The sequence below is a fragment of the Ciona robusta genome, chromosome 8, assembly GCF_009617815.1.
Source record: "Ciona robusta chromosome 8, ASM961781v2".
Taxonomy (NCBI): domain Eukaryota; kingdom Metazoa; phylum Chordata; class Ascidiacea; order Phlebobranchia; family Cionidae; genus Ciona; species Ciona robusta.
The window spans coordinates 6,380,020-6,403,584 of NC_143242.1; the positions used below are offsets into that span (position 1 = coordinate 6,380,020).

The 23,565-nt window shown below is 36.7% G+C and overlaps 1 protein-coding gene across 2 annotated transcripts; it reads right to left on the reverse strand.

The window, feature by feature from the left end:
* Positions 1 to 201: 201 nt before the first annotated feature.
* Positions 202 to 22,840, reverse strand: LOC149732826 (uncharacterized). 2 transcript variants are annotated; one of them, XM_089883057.1, is made up of 22 exons: positions 22,003 to 22,840; positions 21,242 to 21,402; positions 19,228 to 19,493; positions 18,628 to 18,736; positions 17,846 to 17,962; positions 16,710 to 16,845; positions 16,413 to 16,521; positions 15,777 to 15,981; positions 15,213 to 15,453; positions 14,498 to 14,744; positions 14,052 to 14,214; positions 12,801 to 12,878; positions 11,398 to 11,601; positions 10,825 to 10,956; positions 9,212 to 9,318; positions 8,572 to 8,761; positions 8,028 to 8,165; positions 5,556 to 7,663; positions 4,102 to 5,428; positions 3,616 to 3,750; positions 1,569 to 3,345; positions 202 to 975 (listed from the first exon to the last, which is right to left on the reverse strand). In XM_089883057.1, exons 1-22 carry the CDS (start codon positions 22,139 to 22,141, stop codon positions 941 to 943), a joined length of 8,124 nt encoding a protein of 2,707 aa, XP_089739183.1. In that variant the 5' UTR covers positions 22,142 to 22,840; the 3' UTR covers positions 202 to 940. The 2 variants fall into 2 exon arrangements, with proteins under 2 accessions (XP_089739183.1, XP_089739181.1); XM_089883055.1 differs by having other exon boundaries at positions 1,537 to 3,345.
* Positions 22,841 to 23,565: the final 725 nt, after the last annotated feature.

Consider the following 23,565-nt stretch of genomic DNA (forward strand, 5'->3'; position numbering starts at 1 on the left):
GACGGACAATAGGAATTATGACGTAAAAACGTCAAAATTGGTTGACGCCCTTGAGTATATAATGCTTAAACACGCGCGATTGTTTTTAGAAAGCGCAATTAACCCGGTAAGTGTTTACAATAGAAAGGATATGCAGCGTTTGTTGTGTACGGCAATGTATAAATAAAAAGCTTTTTACACAATGTTTTCAAAACACCCACATTCTGTCATGATAAATTTGATTTATTTAACGTAAAAGAAGAAACGATAAAGAATTTCTAGACCTTAAAACGAAGTTTCGTGTCTTGATATTTCAATTGCAAAACAAAAGTGAATCTTTACGAGCGTCAGGGCCGGTTTATATTTAAACTGCACGAGTTGTATCCGGCGCGGGGATCTTCAAAGAGATTTATGACGTCATAAAACAACACGTCACGAGCAATGACGTCATACTTGAAGGGGGAAGCGGGTGAGATAAAATGGTAGTTTGGGACAGCTGGTGAACCGAAATATAAAATCTGTTTAACATTCGGTGGGTTGACTCGGAGAAAGTTAGTTTGCTGTTTTCACACGGATTTAGCAGCGGTTAGGGGCGACAGACAAGCACCACGCCTTGATAGCAGTGAAAATAGGGGCAGTTCAAGAAAAGAAACGAAAAAAGAGAAAGAATACTGGCGATGGCACCAAGAAACTGAGTAGAACAAAATATAAAAAGCAACAAAATAAAAAATGTACCGCCGATTAATAGAATTTGCTAAACATCCGAAACAGATATGGCACCAACACGTCTAAGATTAAGCAATTTCGACGTACGTTTTAAACCGTCGTCTGTTTTCTTGTGAGATCAAGTTTGTGATTTGGTTCCTCTTCCTCGCTCTCACCTATTCTGTATGGACGGTAGTTAAAGGGCGCCACCTCCTGGACAACACGGCGCACGGGTGACGGGAAGGGGAGGGCGCCCTCACCCGGATTTCGTCTTGACGGGTTTTCGACGACCTAAAGGAATAAAACGTAAAAATAAAACTAACAAGTTTTTGGTGGAAATGGATATATGAATAGAATTTACAACATAACAAACTGTAACTGGGTTGAAATATAAACATTTGCAACAGTAATATTACGAGTTATGGAACTGACAAACCAACGTATGGGTTGAAAACGTGGTGTTTTCACCAAGTGCATGGGTTAAATACACAGTACAACAAAGTGCGTGCATGGTGTGCATGCGTAACTACTAACTACATTTATTTCGGTCGACAGACATTACAACAATGATGCATTTGACCTTACAGTCAGTGTACAAAAACATATTGTGGGGTAAGATGGGATACTGTTAACACCTAAATACCAAATTTGCTGATCTGGGTTGAAACAATTAACAACACTCTTTAAGAGTCCTGGGCTAGGGAGGGGGGGAAACTCTACGAGAATAAAAATGAAACGTGTCCTATTTTACCCCACCCTACCATACACATAGCTTTACATGCTTGGGAAATATTTGTTTGTTTATTATCTTGAACTGAAGGTAGATACAAAGTACGACAATCATGCTGTTACCTCATAAAACAACCGTGCACTTGGGCTCTGACCTGAAGCCACAGAAACCGATCTCTTGTCAGATGATGTAGCTATCGATGCTTGTGATCCGTGTTTCCTCCCACTTGCTCTGTTCCCTGCTGCGGAGGTTGCAGAAGAAGAAGACTCCATGCTGATCTTTCGACTGTGGATGCGCGAGTCCCCTGTGCGCCGCCAACCTTGGTTTGTTTTATCAGCAGGTGATTTGCTGTTGACGATGATGCGTGATTTAGCAGAAGGAGATTTCGGGACATGCGCTCCAGGGCTCATGTTTCTTGCTGTTGGGTAAATATTCATTCGAGTGCTTGGCTGTTGGTACACGTCCACTGAGCTACTGCTACCATTACTTGCGCTGCTACTCGATAAAGACAAACTAGAAGACTGGCTACCAGCATTAGACGGTGTGCGGTGTGGTCTTTCAGGTGTTCTTCTCACTTGCTTAGACTGTAGACTGGAGCTTGTGGAACCAGTTTTACTTTTTGTCCAAGTCCCAGAGTTAAACCCAGTGCTAGAGTCTTCTGATTCTATTACACGATCCGATTGGTTTTGTACCACTTTGCCCCTTGTTGTAACTTGGGGCTTCTTAGGCGTCTTTCTGGTGGGAGATGGAACAATATTCTTAGCCTCATCGCTTGGTGAAAGCAGCTTTTTCAAACCTTTCCATAAAGTTTTGCTTTTCTGCTGCGGTTCACTCTGTTTTTTTGATTTAACTGCCTTAGGCGGTGACTTAGCCGGCTTTTTCGGCACTTCTGGTTTTCTAGACATGCTCTGGAGCAGAGCTTGGCTTGGTTCGTCCTGTATAAAAGTTCCCTGCTTGATAAGTACCGGTCGAGATACATGTTGGAACTGGTTAGCTAATGTAGATGCAGGAACCACTTGAGCAGTTTTACCTTCAAGCTGCTGAACCACCAAGTCACCCCTGGCGGCCATGGATGCAACACCATTCAACATGATCGAGTTGACGTGTTTTAAAGGAGGATAAATCTGTGTTACACTGGACTGATAGCCTGCGTGGGCACTGCGCGATCTGGATGGTTTCCCATGAGGATTCCCACCACATGTGGGCTGCATCTGCTTGGAGTAAGTGGAAGATGCATTTGTCTTCCGATGAGATCTTCCCGGAGATGTTTCCGCCAACTTCCCCATGGAAGAAGAGATCGGGAGCTGCCGGGATTGATGCGGAGGATGACATTTATTACATGGACTCTTACTCCTCCCACTGTTCCTGTTGTTCCTCGGATGTTCCCTGATCCTTGCACTGGAGGAGCCAGTGGAAGTATTATCCTTATGCTTATTCGGGTATCTGAGATTCTCTCTCGGCTTCCCTGTGATGGGACTTCGATAAATCTTCTTGCCTCCCTTGACAACAGGAGGCTTGTCATCCGAGGAAACTCTTTCAACATCCTTCCCTTTTGAAATCTTCGGCCTCCCGGCATTTTGCGTCTTCACGAGCGACTTTGCGTCTCCCCCGAGCACAAGAGAGCCGATAGAGATCTCAGAACCGATTGAATCCCCTACAGATGGCTGGCGTGAGAGGCGATAATAATCTTCATTAGTCTGAGTGCCGGTGCCTGCAGAAGTTATACTGAAACTGTTACTAGTGGGGTCTGGTGATGTGAGAGATACCAAGGAGAGCGGGCTAATTGCATTAAGAAGGTGTTGTCCTTGTGGGATACCTTTGTTCATTTCAACCCATATAGCATTGCTTTGGTAAGTAGAATCAGCTTGCAAAGTGGAAGGTCTATGATGATTTTCATTGTAATGACTGTGCATAGGCTCAGGGGGTGGGTTCTGTAACAATACAATGTTAATTGTAAATAACAAAAACAATACAGGTTAAATTTATACAGTTTTATAAGGGATACTGTGAACACTTAGATCTCATGTTTCCTGATCTTGTTTTTAACAATTAACAACACTCTTTTAGAGTCGCAGTGACATGGTTATATAATTTTGTAAATATTTTTTGTTAACCACCAAATGGGACGCGAAAAAAGATTGAAAACATATCCCATCTTACCCCATCCTAACATACACTGTATATTTGTAAGGATTACTCACCATATTATAAGTAGCACTTGGTATGGCTGATGATATACACGCATTCAACAAATCATTCCCTTCACCATCTGAGTCGATTTCTATTGAACTGAGAGAGCTATTGTTGCCCGATAAATGAAACGGGGTGTCTTCAACCTAAACATTATGTAAAAATTAAATTTACCTCCTTTTTTTTAAATAATTAGTATACAAACAGGACAAACATATTTTGATAAATCTGAATAGTGGATACCCTAACAGTTAAAAAAACGTTTAAAGGTCTATGGTGGTTAATACGTGTGATGAGCCAACTTTGCTCTTTAACTCAAGGATCCCCTACAAGTACAAACTATATCATCTCACCAATATAGAATATATGTGTGTTAGTGGGTAATGGACTAAATACAGCATAAATCCAAGCTCCTCAAGGACCTCACCCACACAGAATAGAAAAAATGAAGGGTGTATCAGTTATTTCAAAGTTAGATTTTTACTAAAGAAACTTACTCCGAAATTGAGAGGATTATCCTTTACAACATTAATTAAATCCTCCCCATAATGCTGAGATGCAGATGCTGCTTCTTCCTTTGCTTCCAGGGATGATTCAGAGGACTTCCTGGACTTCTCCTCCTTCAGTACTGGAGGAGGAGTCCTCACAGGTATCTTTGATTGAGTCGGACTTCTTTTAGGAGGACTCTCATCATTTGTCCTCCCTGGAAGAGCTTCTGGTCCTTTAGGAACAATCTTTGTCTCACTGTCGATGGTCAAAGCACTGAATATTGTGTAAGCACCTACGGAACCTTCGGTTTTAAACTGTTTAATTTCATCTGAGTGTGGAAGAGAAGTCACATATCCAGTGCCCGAGGTACAGGTCTCAGTGTTTTGTATAGTAAGGCTCTCTATCTGCTTGTTTAGGTTGTTTAATATCTCTTGGCTGCTACTGCATGTAGGGTTGTTTGGGACTTCAGCATGCTGGAATAAATCTGTGTTGTTTTGTTCACTTTTATTGTTGGATTGAATTGTTGGTTTATCTGATTGTGTTGTTGTAGAATATTTCATTTCCTGTGGTGGCTCTCGGTGTTGCTCAACCATTTGTTTTTGTAGTTGTGCGAAATCGTAATTATCACTGCCTGATTCGATGGTTATGTTGCTTAGCGAAGTAGAGCAAGACATTTCAACTGGTGTGCCTTCTGTCATGAAGGTGTTTGGTCGACTTTGGAGAAAAGCTTGGACTTTGACATTATTTGACATCGAAGGGAAAGGCACCAAACGTGATGCAACGTTACACGGTGACTGACTTGTAGTGGGCGTTGTAACATCTGTGCGCTGTTTTTCGAAAACTTTTAGCTGTTTCTTGACACTGTAGCTTTCATTGAGCGTCTCCACAGTCTTTATCACTTCTCTGCATGTTTTAGATCTCCTAGCAGCGTCAGATGCATCCAGAGCACTCTGGTTTAAAGTTATATCCTGGCTAGTCAAGGTCATATCTGATGCATCTAATGTATCGGACTTGGATGGATTAGAAGTGGTTGGATGTGCGTGTGTTTCCTTATCTTCATCACTAAGACCTGGGGCCTCTGAGATTTTCTTCTCAATATACTGTAGTATGGGCATGCCTTGTAGCTTATTCTCAGCCGCAGCAAGGGAACTGTCAATATCAAACTTGCGAACAGGACGGACTTGGGCTGGAGGGGAGAGAGGAGACTGTTTGGAGATCGGTTCTTCTTTCTTAGGAGCAGGTTTGACAGGATGTTTGGACGTGTTAGCTTTTCTTCCCATCGATTTATCCTTGCCACGACTGGAAGGCTTTGTACTTGAAGACCTGCTAGATGATCTATCAAATAAAAGAATTAAAGTAAGCCAATATTTTAATGATGTAAAATTTTTGTTACAAATATAGTCTGTTTCAATTTTTAATGGGCAGACGGAAAAATAAATTTTAAAGTTTCAAAAAAACTCACTTTTTAGGGATTGCTGACTGGATGCAAGCTTGCAGAAGATCCTCGCCATCGCTGAGACTTCCAAGTGATCCTGAATCACTTAGGTCATCCACATCACCTAAGTCATCTATCCTATCAAGATGATCGTTTTCGTCAGTAACTGGAAGAGCATGATCGGACTTGCTCCCGGAAGATGTAGATGCGTGTGTTCCGGAGCTACGAGAGGACTCTGGGAGCGATGCGAGATGAGCAATGTTGGAAGATCGCGAGGTTGATTTGTGGGAACCGGTACGTGACTTGAGTGGACTTGCTCCGGATGTTGACTTCACGAATCCCTCGTTATGATCACGAAGAACGCTGATCTCGCTCAAAGAGGTCATGGGGGAAAGAGTCCCCTCACATCCGTAGTTTTTTATCTCATCAGCAGTCGGGAGCGAAGTGATGTAGCCGGCTTGTGTAACGAAACGATTCCCAGCTTTTTCAAGCTCCGGATGTGAGGAGTCAGTAGATGTTTTTAGGATGCCAAGAGGCGCAACTTTGTCTCCACCAATAGAGAGACCACTGAAAGCAGTCATGTCTGACATGGCAGGCTCAGAGTTGTAGCACTTAATCTCGTCATTTTGTGGCAAGCTTGTCACATAACCTGCTCTCACATGTTCAGACGCTCGACTTAACTGTTGAAGGATTTGAGGCTTCTTTTCTTCCTTTTGCTCGCTGTTGGAAACATTTGGTTGAGCGTTGGGTAAAGGCTTTGAAATATAACTAGGGTCTTTGAGAACGTCATTAAGATTGCTATAAGAACGACTTCTGCTGACTGGCATTGACTGACCAGGGCTGTCTGGTAATTCACTTGGGCTGATCACACCACTGCAGAATCGAGAAGGTTCACTTTCAACTTGACTTTGCACAGATGGAGCTTCAAAAGAGCTGAGGGAACACATGGATGAACAACGACTGAACATCATCGGCGTTTCCTGGTAACCCTTTGGGGTCATTGTCCCACTTTTTCTACCCCTGGTCGAAAAAGCAGGAGTCATTGCACCAGGTTGAAGATCAACTTTATCATCCTCCGCATTGTTGTGGTAAGCTTGCTCATTTTTCTTCTGCGCGTTCTGGTCTCCATGAATGTTTTGGTCATCCTCTTCCTCACATGGGAGATCACTTATCGCGCTTTGAGGAGTGAAGCACGCTGGAGTGTCCTCCACTTTGTACTCCTTAGGTTGATCCTGGATGATTGCATTTTCATCACCAGCATCACGGAAGAGAGGGTCCTCTTGCTCTTCTCTATAAATTGCACCAAAGTTGGTGGGTGTCTCTTCTGCATCAAAACTCTCTTCATCAGCGTAGAGAATTCGCTGTTCCACAGAGAAATCGACTTTAGCAGGAGGTTTATGTCTCCTTGGTGCAATTTTCAAAGCTTTATTGCCAACAACTGCATTGCCCATACTTTTCCCTGGGACCTCAGGTTTAGTAGCAATAGCAGAGGACTTTTTGGGCATTCTCGTGGCAGATTTCTCGTAAATTTCTTCCGTTCTTGGACTCTGAATTCCTGGGGTTTGACTCTGCTCATCAGTAAATTGAAGACTATAATTAACCGGAAGATCATCTTGATCCATTCCATAATCATCGTTCATATGTCTCAACTTCTCTTCTAAATCATCAGGCATCCTGGAAGGGCTCAACATTTTCTCAGGGTTTCCATTACCGCTCTGGTTCGGGTTCCACAACTCAGTGTTGTTGCTGTTGTTGTTAACACTGTGGTAATGTCCCCATGTCTTTGCTGCTTTGAAGTCACATTGTGGTAACTTTCCGTATAAATTACCAGATTTAGTCCTGGACGATGGTAATGAGTTACTGAAAGGATTTTGATTCTGGTCCGCAAAAGATGTCGCTCTCGATATATTGTTGTTAAACTGAAGATGACTTGAAAGTGGATGGTTCTGGAAGACCCCGGAGTTAGAAGTAGGAGCTCGAAGCATGTTTTTGCTCCCTGAGTCCTCCCATGCTCTGAATGGAAGACCTGGAGACGGGGAATAGGTTTGCTGAGGAAGATTGCCGAGACTTCCGGAGTAATGAATGCCAGGTGATAGATGGGAGTTTACTCCAGACTTTTGCACAAACCCAGGTTCCTGTCAAGGAAGAATATTATTACAAACCAATATTGTTAAACGGGGAGTAATGTTTGGTTTTATCTGTATTTTTGTTATTCAATTAAAATCGTTTGGCAAAAAAATATTGCAAACTCATAGTAACATCAATGAACAAAAACGGACAACAATAAAACCAGAATGCTGCCTAAAGATATTGAATGAAAGTAACTTTGTGTTGTTGTAACACTGGTTCTTTTATTTTATACACCTCGTGCCGGCTTACAAGTTATGAATGAAATTGTTTGTGTTGTTTTTAACTTCTAATAGTGACCGCACCATACAGTGATTACATGTACAGTATAGTACAACAAACAATAGAAAAGTTGACACGCAATCAACCAACCTGCAGACTGAGGCGAGCCATTGAGTTTTGGTTGGTGGTTATATGCGCGTGGTGACGAGGGGAGAAATTTTCAGATATTTCTGGGGCATTTTTTGATGCAAGTTGAATGTCTGCTTCAAGCTGGCGAAGTTTGCGAGTCTGGGGGATATATTGAATATGTTTGCTATATGGCATATGAGACTTAAGTACAAAAAATAATTGTGTTTTTGAGAGAAGAGATTTTTACTTATATGTTATGTCTAATGGCAAAGACAGCAGAATACATTGATGGCTGAGTAAACCAATTTTACCAAGTTATTATCGATTGCTAAAAATTCCCACTATGTTTTTAAGTTTAAGAAGGTTTCGTTATTTGAGTTTTTCTATAAGAATAGAACTGTTAGAGCTACTGTACTTGCATTGTGTGTTCAAGACATGTATTTGTATTTCGCATATTTCAGGATAGTAAATCTAAACTTCTGTAAACAGGCCATATATTATGCTTATAGTTATACAACTACAGCCTCAATCATTAAAAAGTAAATAACTCATAAAAATAATGTACTTGTAGTGTAGGCATATCTCCTTTGGTTTCATTTTGAAACACTGTGTTCAGCCGATCCCCACGATTAGCAAGCAAGTTTCTCAAAGCTGCAGCACTTCCTTGAGCTATCACTGTATGCTTGGAGTGAATCAACTTTTGTAGTTTATTCACTGCACCAAGTTCACGCAGTGTCTGCTGGTCCGTCTCATCTCTGTGGTAGAAATACATATAATTCAAAAAACATTTTTAGTAAATAGTAAATAAAAATTAAATAGTAAATATAGTAAATAAAGAATTTTACAATTTTTTTAAAATAGCTAAAAATATATAAATAGAGTAAAAGAATAGCATCAACTAAAATTCTGTTATTCTTTTGGTTTTATTACCTAATGTATTGGTATTTTAAAGTAATAAACGTACTAGTTTCATCTATTTTTTACAGTGGGTCTAGTTTCCAATATTTAACTGTTACCGAGAAAAAATGGTTTAAAATATTTTTCTATATGAAGTTATAATCTCAAACATACTATACAGTCTATTAATTTGGTAAAGTGAATATTATTAAGAAAACACATACTCTTGTAAAGGGAGGGGCATTGGAATATTGAATGGGATAATTATAAGATAACAAAAACTGCATAGCAGCCATAGTTTGCCATACCTAGCAGAAAGATTCCACAGTGTTCCACAAGCATTGCTTACAATGGTTAAACTAGCTGAGGTAAGCTGTTGGAGGAGGGTTTGTAGGCAGTTGTGTTCTCGCAAAATCTACAAAAGTATCATGTTTTTACAATTATTAAAAAATTACTTGGGGTGACATTAGGGCTGTGGATTTTCCCTATTTTTGTTTAACCGTTAACCGTTCAGTTTTAACCGGTTAACCGGTTAACCGATACAAGTGTAATCCTAATAAAAGCGTCTTGTTTATCGCTTTTCTTTCGCGAATTTAAAGGCAACTTTACGACGAACGTATGGACTATGCTTGCAATACACGGGCAAACGTTCTTAACGTTAAAGTAATGCTTTCTTATTCATATTCAAACCTGTTTTAAAACACCTGCCGTCTAAATAATCAACGTGTGAATTGCAATTATGACGCAGTTATTAACGTGTGAATTGCTATTATGTCGTAATCAATTGCCAGGTCAAACAATCGCTATTATGATGCAATGAATCCACGTGTGAATGCCTGCTTTTTCGTAATAAACACGCTGCTTGGCTGAGGAAAACATTGTGTATTACACCAATATAATGTTGCAAAACTAGTTAGCCTGCGGTATTAACAATCAAGATTGACGACGTAATCGCCGTTGTAGGGCACGATCAAAGCAACAGCGTCCCTGCGCACTCTGTCTTATTGCAAAACAACAATCAACGAACACGAACACGTGCCTTTCGTGTAAATAAGACATATATTGATATACGTTTATGCCCTATGACGTCATAGTTCGGTTAACGACTTGAACTTTTCGTTAGCGGTTAACCGAATAGGTTCGGTTAACCGGTTAACCGTTAACTTTTCCACAGCCCTAGGTGACATATAAAATGCTGTTACACACAGTTGTCAAATTTAGAAAAAACTCTTTAGTTAATTGGCAAATGCACTACATTTTGGTTCTAGTCATTTGTATATACACATAACCACAGCAGTTTTAGGTTAAAAACTTAAAACCGAAAACACAAATTTCACCTCACAGGTCACATGGCTTTACAACTATCAGCAAAAATATATTGGGTTTTATTTTAAGGTCTCCATATACATGAATAATGTATATGCGGCATGAAATTACAGATGATATGCTACTAGTTTTGATAGGGATGCTGGCACTTTCACAGCTGTGTTTGGAAACCAATCAACTTGGTATTGTTGTTAAATTACAAGCATACAGATGGCTAATCAATAATGAATGTATGTTGGTGGGATTGGTAGCATGTAAGGGAAAGTTTGTATTAAAGTAAAAGTAGACTGTTTATATTAGAATAAAATGCACTTTAAATTTTAATCTGTTCCTTCCCTATTCTGTAAGTGTAAGATCCTAAACTGTGGCAGACATCGAATCTGGATTGAGGCAAGAGTTGGCCATTTACCGCAACACCCAGTTGCCAACATATAGGCATTTACAAGATTTTAAAGCGTGTTTTTTCTCCTAGGGTGGACGGCAAGAGATTTAATGGTAATGGATGGGAGATCTTTCCTTGACAGATTAGAATTATGATAACAAATATAGATATCACTATAACTTAACATGTGTTTACTATATGGTATACATTTACCTGTCTGAAAGTCTCATTGGTTGCTACAATGCTTGAAATGTTTCTAAGTATTCCCCCACCGCTCTCAATGACCATTGCGGATTTGGAAGGGCTACGATAGGTTAGAGTAGATACCAGGAAAGCTAATGAGCCCTGTGGTGAGTAGGTGACTCTGCATTAATATTTCATAGCAGATATCGAGATTTTAAATGGCCCAGCCCATTATGGGAAATCCCACGGTGGCTTTAGATAATGGCATGCCAAGAGCCATCAAAACCCTTTGGCAAATTCAGGTCAATTTTTGCCAGGTGACATTTTTTGGGGGACTATAGGAGATTAATATATACACCACCCTAGACAACCCTTTAAATTTTAATACTTTGGGAAACTGGGACGAGAAAATTAGATTTATTTTATGATATAATTAAATAATTACACACTGCAGCCTGGCAAATTCTGGGCCAGAATTAGTTTTAACGAAATATAAGTCTATTTGCACTACTTTGTACTTGCTTTGGCTGTAAGGTTTTAGTTTTATATGAACCATATGTATTGGAATGAAAAAAAAAGAATGAAAAAAATCAAATACATCACCTCTACAGAGCAAATATCCTCTCTATTAGCGGGACAGTGTCCTGATAGATTCCATAGAGCACTAAGCATTGCTTTGAGCGTTCCTTCTCCTTTTGCGCATATCACACACTCAGTTAAAGTTCGAACCACGCCTTTCTGCCTCAGCAGGTCACGACCTTCCTTATCGGCTTGCCAAGATAGATTGCGCAATATACTGGCCATGGCCTGTAAAATTAAAACATTTTACCATAAATTAAAAATTTTACCTTTTTTTTTACTTTTTTTGTGAAAACAAAAACACTGTGGCAAGATGCACCGTACCAAACTGTTCATAATTAATACAAAGTTCATGCAGTTTATTTCTACCAAATAATGGTGAATTCTGCTGTTTACACAGAAAATTCTTTTTGACAAGCATGCTAATGTTTAACATTACAGTAAATTACTTTTAAAAGTGGTAAAACTAATTTTGTTGCAACAAGGCACTCCTCAACTACATACACTCCCCATTGTAAATCAAATGGTAAAACTTCTGTTAATTAGAATTCTGTTAATTATTTTCCAATATTGGCCACCAACAGATTGCATTATAAACATTGTTAATGTATTTTGCAATGCAAATATTTAAATATCCGGAAGTATGGTCAAAATTTTATACATAAAGTATATCACTACTGAGTATAATGCTGCTATTTATAAATAGAAAATGGTTTAAACAACTTAAATTTATATCATTCATATTTAGCCAAAGAATACATAGGAGTCAAACTAAATGAGACAATACAGTCTATGACTTGGGCCAGACACACACATCATTAAAATGTAATTTATGATAAAAGGGAGGGGGTAGGTCATATAGGGAAGATTAAAATCATTCCCTCTGGTGTTTAAAAGCTACGCCCCATGGGGGATGATGAAAGAGAAAAGGTTGGAGGGGATGAATAAACATGAACCCATTCTATTTGTTATATGTGTAATATACCATGTACAGAATACACTGTCAGTTCTATATGTTATATGTGTGTAATATATATGGAGAATAGACTGTTAGTCTTTTCTGTTATATGGGTAATATACCGTGTGTAGAATACACCACATATTAGAGTCACCCTTAGTCATACAAGAAACATGCAACATCATATACAATGTGAAAACGTTTAAATGTTATGCGTGTTAAGTTTAATATAACATATGTAAACTACACAACATATCTAAATCACTGCCATGGCCACAAAACTATGCAATGCTTTTGTATAATATGCTTTACTAAAAATAACTGATATTCTAATGCAGTGAACTCTATCATATACACTGTTGCATTAGTAAGAAATTTATTTACTTTTTAATAAAACAATTATTTTAGTTTCATTTTTTAGATTTTTATTTTAGTTTCAACAAAAACAACATGTTGCGAAATAACTCACTTGTTGAATTTCTTCGGATTTATGTTGAAGTTGGCCTCGCACAGTTTCAAGCAATCCCCGCATATTCATGAGAAGAACCTGCAAAATATGATTGTTACTATTTATGGTAGACATAATATAGTTACTATTCATGGTAGTAATATACATTGCGAGTGAATCAATATTAAAAAGCACTTGACATTTTTTCAAAGCTGTCTGGTTCAGAAATTTTAAACAATCATTTCTTTGTTTTTTCATTCAGAATAGAAATGACAGTGACAAATTCCAGGTCCCATGGCGTGCCGCGACATAAGAACTCAGTCCTCAACAATATGGAATAGATTTATTTGTAAATTAATGAGAAGATTTCCTCTTTTTTTAATAAATGCCAAGGTGCAAAGCAAAATATAAACTGTATTCTGCATATCTACTGCCTAAGAATGTAGTTTATTTCTAACAAATAAAAACTAGTATTCTGATAAAGAATATAGAGTAAAAAGTATGGCATATTGTAATTTCTTTTCAACTGCAGAGCCAACATTGTATTCCTATACCCCTATACTGATTAGTGATTAGGATCCAAAATTCTGTCGAAATAATAAAAAGTTTGACTTTGTATTTACACACATCATCCAACCAGTTGTATTGATTTATTGATTGGTTAACATCGTATACTCCCTGATGGTTTTAATTATAATGGAAAGGGCGGGATTTGAAGGCTTGAAATCATGAGATAAATCAACATGGACTTCCCGCCAACCCAGTGGGAATAGATGGCCAAATTAAAGGGTCGCTATGACATGTAACACACAAAAGCAAATGTGTTTTTTGAGACACACTCGTTAATACAGAATATTCTGACAGCAATAAAAATGGATCAAAAGCAAGACTAATATACAACTCAAAAAGGTTTAAGGTATATGGGTATTTAGAGAGTCTGAATATAAAATAAGATTTAGTACACTTCATTATATACAGTGTATAATAGTAACACTTTACATTAGTTTTTTGTTTTCTAAAATGCCAATTGACATATAACTGGTTAAATGTGCGGTTTAAATAGAAAAAGTACTTCCGTCATAACTTTTATGCCAATAGAAAATATTTAAAACTATTACCTTTTCCTTTTAATTGGTTGTGTTTTTTTATGATTTTCAACTGACTGTACAAATGAAATTTTTAAAACCATTTCCTTTTCCTTTTAGTAGTTTGTGTTTTTTTATGATTTATAAGTGACTGTAAAAACAAAACACCCTCCGAAATTTCACCCACCTTGTTCAAGTTGTCAGCATACGTTAGATTAGTGAGGATGCGTCCTGAATATTGACGGAGACGTGATCCAGTCTCTTCCTGTGCCTCCTCATCATGCTTGGAGGAGCAATGAAGAATCAAAATCTCAGCAACGCAGAATAGTCCTCCAAGCTCGTTGATTGCTCTGCGAGGGATTTAGAAAAATTAAAAATTGCCATTTTTTTCAATTTAAAATTCAAAAAAATTAAATTGATATATTTTCTCTTTAATGTAAAATAAATAAAATTGGGTTATTTTTTTGCATTTTTTTGTTTATTGGTATATTTATATAGAAAAGCAGAACAGATTTTTATGTTATGTACCAGTGTAGTTCAATTATAATTGATTTAAACACGTTTTGGAACATGTAAATGTACATTAGCCCAAATCAAATTTTAAAAAAATGTAAAAAAAACTTGAACACTTACAATCTCTGCACTTTATAATTGACCAGCTCCATAATTTCTCTCAACGAATGAATGATTGACTCGGCGTTTTTTAATGTTTCAGCCACTGGGTGTCTAGTGGGTGACTCAGCACTTTCTGAAGACGCTCCTGTATGATTTTTTTCGACGAGACTCTCGAACAGATCTTCGCTGACGCGTCGGATCATCTCCAGGTGACGAAGAACGTGAGATTCGATCCGTTTCTGATCACCGTCCGTGTTGGAACTCACTGTCAGATGAATAATTAATTATGACCTCACCCATGTACCCTGTATGAGATAGTCAAGCCACTGTGAATAATAATGTTCTGTTTATCTGATCTTAATCATTTTACATTATCTTCAGGTTATAACGCCGCCTACTTTGACAAATGTTTACTTTTTACAAGAAAAGTTGATTTAAAATAAAATATAAAATGCTATAATGAAAAATAATGGTGTGAAACATTAAGTGCTTCAGTTTAATTGGTTTCAGTTAAAACAGACAGGCTAAAAACAATAGTTTTTTCCATGTTAATAAATACGTAATTGCAGTTTAAGGGGAAATAAGCAACTTAATTTTTTTTTAATTTTCCTTTCCTTACTACCAGTTAAACAAGTTCAGAATTGCTTGCAGTAAACCAACTATAACTAACTGGCAAAGTTACTGCATATTGCCACCAAGTTATAAAACATCCATATTTTTAAAACTCACTCACCTATATTAGTTAGTGCTTGGGATGTTTTAGATCTGATCTCAAGTCTCAGCTTCACCTCCTCCGGAGTTGGGTTAGCTCCTCCTGGAAGAATTGATCCATCATGAAGAAGACGGAGCATGGAGGGAAGATAACCATCTTGCCTCATCACGATACAGCTATCCTCTGATTGGCTGAGACGTTGGAAGGTGCAACTCATGTCGTGTCGGTCGTGCGAGCCAAGTAGAGAGCAAACTTCACCAGTCTATTGTAATGTATATTGTCTATTGTGATGTTCAATGTCTACTGTAATGTATAGTCCGTTACTTCTGCTACCAGGCATAGACGCATAGTATAATTTATATTTTAGTGGCTTATCTGGTAAACGTAGTGTCACTAAAATATTATTATAAAGGATTTTATTTAAATATTTATCATATCAAAACATTTGGTTCCACATAATTGTAAGGTTGGTCATTGCTTATAAATACAAGAACGAGTGCAAATACTTTGTACAAATAATGAGGTGGTGTGGCCACAGTTGGCCTATTACCCAATACTAAAAGGCACGAACCAAAAACAACTAACCTTAGACCCTGACACATTGCCAGCAAGTTGTCGTGGTAACGAAGAAGTAAAACTGTACATGCTAGCCGTGTCGTCATTAGCAACAGGGTGTTGCACTGACAGAAGATCGCTGCTCCCTGCTCCCACCAAGTGGTCGGAAAGCGAAGAAACTGATCCGAGACATCCATTCAACGAGGAACGAACTGTTTTTAGGGTCTGAGTGCATCTGTTTATCAGAAAAAAGTCATTAAAGTACTTGGTTGGCAAAATTTTAATAGAGCGGGAAATTAATACAACCTGAATATTATATTGCGCCGGCAAACACACATCTTTGTGCATTCTCTGAATACTACAAAATAAGCATTTGGGCAACTTGACTTAAAAAACAGTTTTCAACAGTAGGCATTTAGTGTCAGAAATATAAAATAGGCTAGGTTACATGGGTTGATGCTGTATAATGTGTTGCTGTTGACTTGGCTTGGCTATATGATGTAAACATTTGGTTTATTTTACACTGACCCATTTAGTGACAATATGACACTGGGTGCAATGCGGCAAATCCACTATTTGGGTTTTGCAACGTTTTAATTAATTTGTTTACTTTACTTTTTTCACATTTAAATTTGAAGGTTCCCAAAACATGCTGTTGCAACTTACCTTGACTGTTGAAGGCGATTTTCGGTTACAACTGGATGATCATTGGACAACTGATCATCATTTAACGTGTCAAAAGTACAATTAACTTGGACCGTTTGTGAGGATGTGTCTGAGCAAATTAAACCATTTTTAATGGAAATATACTGGTAATTATTTTAACAATAACGTAATATTTATATATAGTTTTTTCAGTGGCACCACTGGATTTTATAAAGTGACAAACGTATGCAACTTTGTATGGGTGTGTCCCGTGTGTGTATGTAACTTAGTTAAAATATAATATTTATCTCAACTTACCATGTTTTATCCTTCTGTAATGCAGCATTGATTCTCCAGCTGTAAGGGGAGATCTGATTGGTCGATCCAACAACATAAGATGGTTGTGTAACTTCTTTATTTCAAGTTCAATTCGATCAATTTGCATACACCACTCCTGTAATAGATCAAAACAAAAGGATTGTTTATTAATACAGTTTATGATTTTATGTTAGAAAAAGTATTTGCTGTAACTGATTAAAATAATTTCAAGATATAGGTATTTTGAAATAATTTTTATATAAATTCAACTTTTTATTATTTTAATATAAGCAAAGCCAGCATAATATGGTGAAAATAGGGATGGGACTTCATAAAGAATGTCAGTATATTTATATTGATTGTTTGAGTTATATTTGTATGTTTACGTGTTATCGTTTTTGAGATACATGGTATATTGGTATAATTTAAACTAAATTATTTGAATCTTAATTATTTCATTGAATGAAGTGTTGTGTAGGTGCTTGAAAAACTAAATAAATATTTAACCAAAAAATGCAAACCATGATTGGAAATATTTCTGCTATTTGAAAATCGACTTCTCTATAAACTATAGTTCACACACAGCTGCAGACTTGACACCAAGTAAATATAGCAGTCATTAATATCCACAACCCCATTACCACTATCATTGTACGCACACAATGAAATTGAAAACACAAAACTTGGTGCCAGACATTGCAAAGTCTGGCAATGACAGCCAGATATACACTTCCTTTCCCTGGGTAGGCCCATGATGATTTGTCAAACAAAACCCCTGAGACTACAGTTCTATCATAGGCTACACTACAACTTTTACAAGACATCATATTCTATAGTCCTATTGTCTTACTTATACAGTTCAAAATGGGTTTAAAGCAGGACTTGTTAAATTTTTATCTGAACTGCAAATTTGCAACCACTTACAATTTATTAAAAAATGTGACAATTGCGTTTTCAGGTATAAAATTTAAATGAAGAAAGTTCAATGTAAATAAACTATGTATTACAAGAACACTTGAAAAATTCTTAACTGTTCGCCTGTTTTCCCACTTATAAACTAGTTAGCTATTTGCAAAAAAACTAGGTCGACAGCGCACACAGGGTTGGATAATGAAGGAGAGTCAGAACACACTAACCTGCACTCGATGTGACATCATCTCTGGACTCCCGAGATTCTTCTCCATTTGATCCTGGATCTCTCTGATCCCTGCCTCCAGCTGAAGACGGGTCTTCTCGCTTGTGGGGGAAAATGGCTGAAAAAATAAAATAGTTAGGAAAAGGAATAACTTAATTATTCTTTAATTGTTAATGATTTTATTAAAGGCCAAGTAAACGGACAAAGAAATAAAATAAAACATTATACCAGAAATAACCATTAAATGAGGAAGTTATTATTGTTTCCTGTGTCATATTAACATGATTTTTTTACAACTTAGGAAATGGATTACAAGTTGGGTATAATTACAAAACAAACAGAGAAGGCCACACTGCGAGACTAGAGCGTTCTTTAGATAACAAAGTTTAACAAGTGCGTTGGCCCTTCAGTGCTGCGGTGAACGAAATCAAAACTACCGATGTTCGTTTGGTGAACAGTTGCGCCTAACTTGACGACAATAGAGCCAAGAACTCCAAAGAAATTTATCAAAAACCACGGATTTCCTGTTTTTAACGGTCTACCAAACATTAGATAGATTTTAAAAAAATAATTCAAGATGTTTGCTAAATGGACTAGGCAGGAATTTTGACCACAGAGTACAATGATTGTATGTCTCATTGTTACAACTGGGCGGGAAAGTAATACTCAACAATTTAGAACCCAACCCGCAAAAGGGTGTCATTACTTTAGGCCATTATTCCCACTACAGCGGGCTGTGAGTAGTAGTTTAATACTTAGAAAAGCACAAATACAACTGCCTACTTTATCAGTATCATGCATTATTTTTAACTGTTCACTGAGATCATTCAGTTGCCTCATATAACCATCCTTTGCCAGCTCTTCACGCTTCAGTGATTCCAGAAGTGCTGTCCTGTATTGATGTAAACACAAGATTTGCATTCGGTTTAATTTTACACTGACCCATTTAGTGACAATATGACACTGGGTCCAATGCTGCAATAAATCCACTATTTGGGTTTTGCAACATTTTAATTAATTTGTTTACTATTTTTTTAATTTAAATTTGCAGGTACCCTATTTTTTGCAGGTAATTTGATATTATAAATATCTATTTACAATAGTGTTGAAAATAGGAAAACTTCTGGCTTTGGTATTTAACATTCTAATATACAAACACAAAAACAATTATACCAACTAATATACTAATTTATGCAACTAAATTGGTGTAAATAAAACTTGTGTGTCAAAGTATCATCTAGCACAAAAATTGCATTATTTAGCAATGTAACTTGGAAAATTATACCAGCTTTGTATATCAATTTACGCATTTAAATTTTGGTATAAAATATCCTATCACAAAAGTTGCATGTCTTTTTTTAAGCAACGTAATTTAACTCTCACCTCTGCAGATGCAGGTTGCTTAAATGTCTCCTAATCTCAACAGCAATAGTTGATGATGGAGAAGGACTGAGAGGGGTGTGTCCAACATCCAACATATGATGGTTAGGCATGGGGTAACGGTAATACATATCCGGCGAGTACACATGGGGTGGGAAGAGTGCTGTAGGCCGGTTTGGAGGATTTACAAAACCAATAGCACGGGGATCATTGGGTTCTGATGCTTCAGTTGGTGGCTTAATGGAGTTGCCTAGCATCACCACCATTTCCTGTATGCAGCAGTTTGTTAATTAGGTGTGATTTTTAAGATTATAAACTGTGACATTTTAGCAGCTACTGTATACATGTTCAGTGTAGTGTACAGACATATATACGAAGTTACGAACAGAATATCTTCTAATTTTATTATGTTTGATTTGTGTGCTGTAGCCTGTAGTTATTAAATTAAATGTGCTTTTCAAGATTAAAAACTATGACATTTTGAGAGCTGCTGATTATACATGTGAAGATAACATACAACAGATAATGAAACTGTTAATAAATAAGATAGACCTCGGTAATAGCAGAAACAAATATATATATTTGATTTTTTATTGGTTCATTTTTATTCATTCAAAGGTCCAGCATGTTTTCCACCAAAGCTAACTGTTCCCTTGTGCCTATTTATAATGATGTATCTAATAATGCAGCCTATAGAACAATTAATTTGAACCAATGATGTAGGTCACTAGTGTTGTAGTATCAATGACTAATTAGCAAATCTGACAAACATATTGCACAGTTCAATATCTACCACACAGCATACTGGGATAACTAAGCAGCGCCTGACCTATATTTAAATATGCAATCAATACATCTCCACCCACCCAGACAGTCTAAGTCTACCTTAAGAATAGAAGATAGCACTGTAAAATATGACTTGAACCTGAGTGTTTATGCATACGCTATAACTGAGAATCTGAGATTAAATGCTGAGGGAAACAAAGTTAGGCTGCAAAATCACAGCTAAATTTCTCTCATTTTCAGGTTTGAGCCATTAGCGACATATGGCACCCAGACGATGTATGTCGGGAGGTTAGCATTAATAATTCAGAACCAGGTGCTATGGGACTGATTATTGATCTACAATTTGCCCAGTGTATGCTGCGATGGTGAAGCATCAAGCCAGTCCTACATGTTAACTTATGGTGAAATGCAACAGCGTAAAATTGTTGAAATCATTACATTGAAAATTCAATAAGACGTTAATCAAATATGGCACGTATGCTCCTGCGAATTGTCTAACTAAATTACAAAGAGCAAAGCGGTTTCGTTTCGGAAGTAAGTGCCAGAAATAATAACAAAATCCGTCATTCCATTCCTAGCGCTACCAACACAAAACGAATTACAGAGCCACAACAACCAATAAAAGTAATTTCTCAATTCATTCCTGGAACGGAATTTTAATTTGAGCTGTTTACTACAAAACATGTGCACAGGCGGACGGCAAGCCATGTTTTTATACGGTGAGCTCAACTGAATACCACCAAAACTAATTAATGATTTTAAGTAAATCGGTCATTTTAACATATTTCTCTTTTTTTGTCATTTAATTTGTATCAATAAATTTAAAAGCAAAATAAGTTACTACTTTGCAATTTGGCTCCTATTTGGACTTATTTGATTTGGCTCCTATTTGAAGAAACGCATAGGCCTTTTTTATATGTACAAATAATATTCTAAACATGGCAGAACAGTTCTATAAAACATAACACTATTGTAAACAGGTGTTCATGTCCCTTACTTTTATCTTCATAATTTGTAAACAAACCTTTGAGAAATGTATTTTAAATTTAGGTCAGATCCTACCATATAAATAGATTAACACAAGAGATTTCACATTGTCTATGCAATAATCACATAAAGACGCCCACATTTTGCGCATTGGTAACACCCAACTAATCTTCAATATGCCACAAATCCTATTGAAAACCACAACAAATGTACGTATCTATTAATAAGTACTCGGTACTCATACCTTTAGATTTAATGCCTCAGATTCCAGTTTGCTAATTTGAGAAGAGTTGTTGGATAATTCCTTCTTTAAAGTTGTGTTTTCAAGCTTAAGGCATTCTACTTGCTGCAACAACTGATCATACCGAGATAACTCTTTATTAGTTTCGCCATTGCGATTAGATTCTGAAAATAAATTCAAATCTTATGAACTGAAATTTGCAGCCAAAAACTGAAATCTTATGAACTATAATTGTAGAATTATCCGGACCATTGCAGGTATATTGTTATATATCATGTGCCCATCTGGAAAATGAACTGAAATTATCTAAGTGTCTAATTTATCCAAACAAGGTACCAGAAGATGTGTAAATATAATGTACTTCATACTAGATTACTCACAAGAAGTAATTGAAAGTTTAATGTAGTCAAAAAATTGGATCTAGCTTATTCACAAACAAACAAATAAAAAAAGTATTACTGTATACATTTTAAATAAGGAGCAATGAACTGGGAACATTTTTAACTATTGAATAGAAAAGTTGTAACTTGCTACCATTAGAGTCTGGATACTTTATTATTAAAGCACATTTAATAAAAACAAAAATTATCTGATAGGTGTACCGACCACGCTATTTTCTTCCAGTTAAGTATTAATATGTTTTTAACTGCAAGTTTATTTTAATAACTGTTGTTTTGTTGCTATATCCTGTCTTTTCTTTAAAATATTACTAAATCTTCGCTGTAAAATCGAAAAGACAAATAAAGTTGCTACAACTAATTTACCTTGAATTTCTTCATTGACACCTAAGGTGTCTTCATGTTTAGGTAAGTTTCCATTCACATTGGAAACAAAGTTTTCGTTGCTAGTTGTTCTCGTCGGCATTATATCAACTATTTGTGGTGAATCGGGGACAACCAACATCACAATACAGTGGATAGTATCGGTGGCATCATATTCATAACTTCATTATAGGGGAGGGGGCAAGAAATGAGCTTACGAAAGAGATTCACGTATCTTTATGATGAAAAAAGTAAAATAACGATTGACAGTTTAAATATATCAGGTACAGATCTGTGAGAGACAAAAAAAGGTAAATTAACAGTAATTACTACTAGATAAATTACCGACTTAACAGTAATTACTAATTAGTACAATTACAAAATGTAAATAAAACTAAGCACAAAGACACAGATTTTGTAGCTGGCATTTAGACTTTATAAAATCACTAATGTCCTAAAACAGGGTAACACAACATAATTTTTATTGTATATTTTAGTATTTTACAATGTGTTATCAATAGTATGTCAGTCAACACTTAGTTTTGTATTTCAAATGTTAATATTTATATACACAAGGAAAAAATATTAGTCAAACAAACAAAATATTTATATAACACAACTAAAGCGCAACTAGAACTTTCTATTTTTAGTTTACCTCTGTCAGCCTATTTATAAACTAACGAGATGACCGTACCAAATTAAACACTAACAAAACCAACAAAACGTACCAACACCTGTCATAATACGCTTAATGTTTTATGAGATACCGGTGCCAGAGTTCTTTGCCACTGGAAACTGCACCACCCTCCTACACATAAACTCAAGATTAATTTCTCAACAGCAAGCCCTGTCTTTCAAGAGAAGTAAAACAAAACAAGTTTACTCTCTATCGCCCACTAACGGTAACATGTTTTTTTTATAAAATTGACATTTTGTTAACATCTTGTATTTATATGAACATCTGTTCTTATATAAAGGACACATGTAATTCAAGGTGCACTTCAAGGTCGACCACAACGAATCGGCTTACTATTAGCGTTGGTACGCCAGAACGCATGCAAAACCTTTCTTTGAATTAATTCAATCAATTAGAAAAGACAGAAAGTACATATTTAGTAATAAAAAAGAGCTTATACGAGTAACAACGTCACCCGTAAATGACTGGTTAATAAATACATTGCATCCTAACTTGGCCTATCATAAAACAGAACAATTTAGTTGTTGATATTTTTATATTGAACAAGGAGCAGAAAAACGGGCTGCTATACAAAGAACCCACGGCAATCACCGGGAAGTTGCGTTTCATCGAACTGAATATTCCACCTGAACCTGCAACGATATCTTTAGGGAAATTAAAAGACAAAAAATTATAATTTTTTGTTCTGATGTCAGATGTGTTGTTTGACGATTAGTGGATGCGTTTGACTAAGAAATACTTTGTTGGGCAGCTTTATTTGGTTTGACCAAAACTTTCAAAAAGTGCTAATATTCTACCCAAGCTAGAATCAACTTGCAGAATCGAGGTCTATAAGAACTCTTCTTATACTGTATCGACCAACAGAAATT

Coding starts and splice junctions, on each gene's coding strand:
- LOC149732826 (XM_089883055.1), bottom strand. CDS start 22,141: ATGTTGGTTGTCCCCGATTCACCACAAATAGTTGATATAATGCCGACG. Junction 9,319..10,824: donor CCAATGAGACTTTCAGACAG/GTAAATGTATAC, acceptor ATACTTTTGTAG/ATTTTGCGAGAACACAACTG. Junction 5,429..5,555: donor CAGTCAGCAATCCCTAAAAA/GTGAGTTTTTTT, acceptor TTTATTTGATAG/ATCATCTAGCAGGTCTTCAA.